The sequence below is a fragment of the Charadrius vociferus genome, unplaced genomic scaffold (genome assembly GCF_000708025.1).
Source record: "Charadrius vociferus isolate BGI_N301 unplaced genomic scaffold, ASM70802v2 scaffold125, whole genome shotgun sequence".
NCBI lineage: Eukaryota > Metazoa > Chordata > Aves > Charadriiformes > Charadriidae > Charadrius > Charadrius vociferus.
Window position 1 is genome coordinate 4790772 of NW_009649036.1, and position 6000 is coordinate 4796771.

Genomic DNA, 6000 nt, shown 5'->3' on the forward strand with positions numbered 1-6000 from the left:
GGACATAGCACATCACATTAAAAGGCTAGAAGATAAACACATCATCAGCTCTGTTTTCATCACTTAGAGTAGATATTTTAAGAAACTTCATCAACTAAGAGGAAGTTGCTATGTGGCTAATAAGGAAGATTGGATGAGATAACAACACAAACAGCCTCAGGAAAAACCCCATGATATATACTGATGTCTACAGCTAAAAGCTGCTATTTAAACATTTTTTTATTGATGTAAGAGCTATCATGTGCTCTTCACGCTGCAGTATCCACCATGAAGGTCATATCTGAAACAATGCATATTGATCTGAGCCTATGTAAGAGAGACATTGTAGATGCAGAATAACGATTTGGTCCCTGCACCATGCTCTCACACGCTGAGACTGCATGGGCACAACGCAAACCACTTCTGACATTCCTCTGCAAACTGCCCAGCCCTTCTCCCAGAGTTGTGACATAAGGCAGGCTGGCATCCCTGCAGAAAGAAACTTTCTGCTGGGGGTGAGCAGCAGACATGATTCCCCAGGCACTGCTTGTGTCCAGCTCTCACTGTGCTGGGGCATAAGAAGTCCCACAATACAGCGTAAAGGGTTGTGAGCCAACCTTAGCAGCAAGAGCTGAAAGCTACTATTCATACCAGCCTTCCTATTGATTTAAAAGCAATTATTTGCTTGAGTAAGCCCTGCTCATCTGAGAAAGGGTTTATGAAGTCATGGCCAGAGGCTTCTGAAAGCTCCTATCAGTCCCAGATGTGTGCGCTGAGAGACTTGCACTCTACTTTCATGAGGTGCTTACAGTTCTGAGTCTTTAACCATGTCCTCTGTGCCATCCTGTTTTGGAGTTATTCTACATGGCCATAGCATGCCTTGGTGTCTTTTAGAAAGATTTGGGGTGTGTCTAAGTTTGGCAAGCTTTCTAGATGGTTCTGAAGTACAAAGCCCTGTCAAGGGTCTTTGCTACTAGCCAGCCCTTGACATGGTCTACCAAAAGCAGCTTGGACTTGTGACGGGTTGATGAGAGGACAGTCCTGTGTCCAGCGTGGCTGCAGTTCCCTAAAGATGGACGAGCCCTTTTCCAGAGAGCTAGAAGAGGGTCATGAGCTGAGAGGATTCCCCATTTCTGCACTCTCTTGCCAGCACCGTGTATTAGGACAGCTGGAAGGGAGAGGTGGAGGAGACAGCAACAGCCTGGATTCACTGAGAGAGGGATGACTAAAGAGGCAGCCCAAGAACTGGTTATAATCACAGCAGCCTTCTCAGACAGACATGTCCAAGTTGCATCCAGCTCAGCTCTGGGCACATTTTAACCTGACTGCGCTACATCTGGACTGCAACTGGCCATCACCTTGTCCACCCCTTACTGCCTACAAAATGGAAAGGGCAACCAAAACCATTTTGATCCAAGCAATAACAAGCCTTTGGTCTAGGAGAGAAAGTCTTGAGAAGCAATTTCTAGTGTATGATTCCTAAAACTCTACAGCTGTGGAGAGGCTGAGTGAGTCAGTGGATTGAGATTATGCAGGCAATAAAAATTAATTCTATTTGGCTTCTGGTTTAGTACATAACTTTTGGTCAGCCATTTAATCTTTCCCACTCTCCCTTATGTGTAATAGTGCAGTGATAGGACCCAGTTCAGGGCATGCTCTGATATTCTCTGGAGCTGTAAAGGTAATATAACTGCTGAGCATCACTTGTGTCATGCCAGTTATGGACCTTAGAGGCTTAAATGGTAGAGCTGACAGACCCTTAGTAATAGCAGTGTTACAGGTATTAGCACGTCTGTAAGTACAGGTAAATCTCTTCGTGTTTATTTTGTCCTCAATTGGACCACCAAAATCAGTCTCTTGCTTCACACACATTAAATAACCTGTCTTGAATCTTAAGAAATTTTGGCTTTCTGTAGCACAAATCCTCTGCCAGAGCTTGCAGATGAGCAAGCATGAGACTTGCTGTAGAGTTTTAGGAATCATGCACTAGAAATTGCTTCTCAAGACTTTCTCTCCTAGACCAAAGGCTTGTTATTGCTTGGATCAAAATGGTTTTGGTTGCCCTTTCCATTTTGTAGGCAGTAAGGGGTGGACAAGGTGATGGCCAGTTGCAGTCCAGATGTAGCGCAGTTAAGCATGCTCTGAGTTAAGCATGATCTGATTTATTTTCTTTCCATTTCTTTTCAGAGGTACAGGTCTATATGCTGAAATCATGAAGCCACGTTCTCCTGTTGCCCAGTTTTTCCTTTCTTTCATATACTTGGTGTGTTGGGTATTATTAACATTCAAACTACTATGAGTATGTTCAGTGAGTAATGAAAGTCTTCACAGCTTTCTCAGCTACTGTTCATCACCTAACTAGTACTGAAATGTGAAGAATGCATGCTGCTTGAGCTTTGCCATTTGTTTTTAAAAAATATTGGTTCTCAAACAGTGTGATGGAAAATTCTGTAGTATCAGTGTCTTGGGTGATACACAGAAAGACAATAGTCATGTGGTCCTCCAGCACCTTTTTTCCAGCTGCTGAAACTGAGATGCTGATTTTTATCTCCATAACACAGATCATGAAAGAGGACAGAATAAATAGCCTTGACAGTAGCAGAATAGCAGAGGAATAATGACAAAATCACTTAGGAGTTATCTGCACCCTGGATACATTTGAGAGGCCCATAATAAACTCTTTTCATTAGAATGCCTGGAGTTGAAGCATGAAATGAGTGGAGATACAGAGTTTGTGGCTGATGCAAGGAAAACACTAGCTATTCTCACAGATTAATTGCAGTCCTACCACTACAGATCATAAAAAGGAAATTAATCTGTAACTATAAAGTTCTTGTACTCTATTTGAAATGTTGCGGGGGGGGAGGGGGGGATGATGTAATTTTTGACATTAAATGAAAATTAATTATGCAATGTGATACTTTGCATTTAAGAAGGTACCTTGAGTGGTCTTCTTGCAAGACCAGCCCAAAGCAAAACCAGCTCTGTTAAATAACTGCTGACAGACATGTGTCTCATCTGTTCCTAAAAATCTCCATAAATAAAGGTTCTCCACCCTTCCATTGTAAACTTAGATTTGTTTTCCATAAAGAGGAATTTAGGAGTTTGGATCTGTTTCACTGAAACAACGACTTTTATCAGAAGTTTCCTATCAGTCACTGGTGCTCTCTCACTTCACTTTGCTGAAGAAACTGCCTGCATTCAAGAAACTTTCCAACCTCACAAACCCATATGTTGTCCCTCCTAGCACTGGAAAGCCTCTTGACCAAAGTAGCCACTGCATAATCCAGAGAAGCATTATGATGTGGAAACCTACACCAAATTGAGATCTGTACCAAATGGAAACCTAAAGCAGATAGTCCAGGTATTTAGACCCCCCTGCGCTTGCCAGCATGCTGTTTGTTACCAACTCAAAATACTTTTCCTCCTTTTACTTTGTCTATGATGGCCGCCTTCTACTCCTTCCCGACTTAACTTACACTGATAAACCTCTCCTTCTTCATGGTTCCTGCTCAATTTTAGCCCACCTAAACAATATTTCTAGACCAGATTTTGTGAAAAGCAGCTGAACACTGAGGGTGATATCCTAATATACTCAGGTATGACTTCAATACCTCAGAAACTCTTCTGCCTATGCAGAACATGGAGAGGTAGCAGCTAGATATGTCCCTCTGGGCATGGCAGTTGCCATGACCACAGCTAATCCAACATTTAGCCAAAGAACCTGTTTGTTCATTTTATTACTTCTACCAATGCAGTGCAATTTTTCCTACTGCCACAGTGATTTTGCAGCCACTGTCATGTGCCATTGGCCCCCCAAGTCCCCTGAGAGGCAACTGATAGACCAGCCCCCCTGTGCTTTTGTGGAAGCGGCAGTCTATGCCCGGTCTCTGTGAGGAGGAGCTGCTGTGATGGACCTATACCTAATCCTCACAGGCAGAGGGGAGCCAACACCTGCGGGACTGCAGAGAGCCTCCCTTGCAGACCGCTCTTTTGCTTTCTGAAGGAACAGCTGTCAATAGCCATTTTCTTATGTTTTTGCTTTTAGGATGTTGAAAATCCTATCTAGGAGGCCTAAAGCAGTCCACTGGTATGGCTGACCAAGAAAGGCAAAGCATCTGAGACTCAGTGTCCATCATGCTTATTTATGAGGTGTCCCACACTAGGCCCTCGTACCTAAAATCTGGCCCACATATTGCAAGTCCTCATCATCCATTAATCCCTTGATTTTTTCTCCTAGACACCAAGGCATAAGACATTTCGTTCTCTCTTATTCCTTCCCTAAGATTCATACTGGGATGGAAAAAATGATGCATTTTCTCCTGACATGTAAGTGTTACAGCTGACTCACAAGTGTTGCTGCTCCTCCAGGACTGCGGCTGCTCTGTCCCATTCTGCCTTGGAAATACAGAAAGGTTTAGGAATGACCCTCCCTTATATATGTAACATGATGTGCTAACTTTAAAATACTTGCCCTTGTGTTGTGTCCCCCCATTTATTTAATTCCTTCCCTTTTTCACTCCCATAATTTTTGCATCATGAAAGACTTGCAAACACAAATCCCTCAGGCAACTTTTAAAACATCAGCCTTTATCGAGACTGTATATTCTGCTGATAGAGCTTTTCCCTTGCCTAATTTTTCCTTTTCTACCTTCTCTAGACCAATTCTGTGTGAAGAAGGAGGAATGCATTTTCCTCTCCCACCCCTCTTTTAAGGCTTTACAGATGTCCCGGGACTCCCTGCGCTGTAGAACAGCCTTACAGGGAAAGGGCCAGAGATCGCTTTGCTCAGGGCTTCCCGCGCTTCCCTCCTATTCCTCATTATCCCCTTTCTCTAAGGCCTTCACAGCCCTTCTTTCTGTCTCCTTTACAATGTTTTACCTCTGCTCCCTTGCTCAGTCAGCATGTCTCTGTTTGGTCTGCCTCAGACCCCACACACCTCTTCTCTCCCTGCTCTCTCCATTAGCTCTTTCTTTCCCCCACAAGCACCCAGAGAACTTCTCCCATTGCCAGCATTTTTAATCCCTTTGGCTGCCCCTGCATTTGCAAATTTACTCAAGGCCCAGGAAGACAGTTGCTGTAGTTACGTCCCCGATGAAGAGCCTGCAAAAAGCACCAGTGTCCCCGGTCGGTTCAGTGGGGACCCCGCTGACTCCTGTTTGTTATTGCTGGCCTTCGGCCAGGCCAGCCCGGGCAGTGGCCTCACTGGCAGCGCTTGTTCTGGTTGCTCCGGCTGGATGAAGGATCCCCCTGAGGAAAACCTGGGGACTGGAGGAGCAATGTGCCTGCGTGTCTGCATGCGCACACGTGTCCATCGCTACCCAGCAACAGCCCTGGCTCCTTGTGCAGGATCCCACGTCCCTTTTATGGCTAAATTTCCATTTTCCTGCAACCCTGAAGGGGCCTCTTGCTCCTGCGTTTCCGGACGGAGCTCGCTGGAGTCTCCTCTGGCATTCCTCCATGTTTCCTCACCAGTTCAGGGGGAAGAATAGCACTTACTGAATGGCCCATTCACTCCCTGGTAGACATGCAAACCACACAGAAAACACCAAGGGCTCCTCTGCGGAGCTGACTCAGGCACGAGCACCTGAGTCCACAGGAGACTCGAGGCACCGGTGCTCTGGCTCAGGACTGACCGGACATCACCGAACAGCGGGTCGGCATGGCAGACTCTGCGGGCAGGTCCTGTGCCATCGCGAGGCCGTCGTCCCCAGCAGACCTGGCAGCAAATTAACAGGCGACAATGGCCTCCGAAAGGAGCCTTGCGCTTCTCCTTCAGTTCCAAGCGGGGAGCTGGACCATTTCCAAAGGCAATGTTATGTGTACTCATGTGGAGGTTGTGTAAATAAATCAGATCAAGGAATTAACTGGGTTTGCTGAGTAACTACGGCTTCCTCCTTCTGAACCCTCGGCATGGCAGTGATCGGTTCCCCTCGCTGCGGCACAGACCACTCTGCTCCCTGTGCTGCCCCCGGTCCGGGCAAAGCTTTCTGCTGCCCGGGACAAACTGTCCGTGGGGCT

General features: G+C 45.9%; 1 protein-coding gene across 1 annotated transcript in view; it reads right to left on the minus strand.

Annotated features, from left to right (window-relative positions):
- The window catches only part of TMEM5 (transmembrane protein 5), a 180739-nt gene extending 175066 nt beyond the window's left edge, over positions 1 to 5673 (minus strand). The window contains exon 1 of the mRNA XM_009887844.1: positions 5616 to 5673. Coding sequence (XP_009886146.1) covers positions 5616 to 5673 — 58 coding nt within the window. The remainder of the gene's footprint in view (positions 1 to 5615) is intronic.
- Positions 5674 to 6000: the final 327 nt, after the last annotated feature.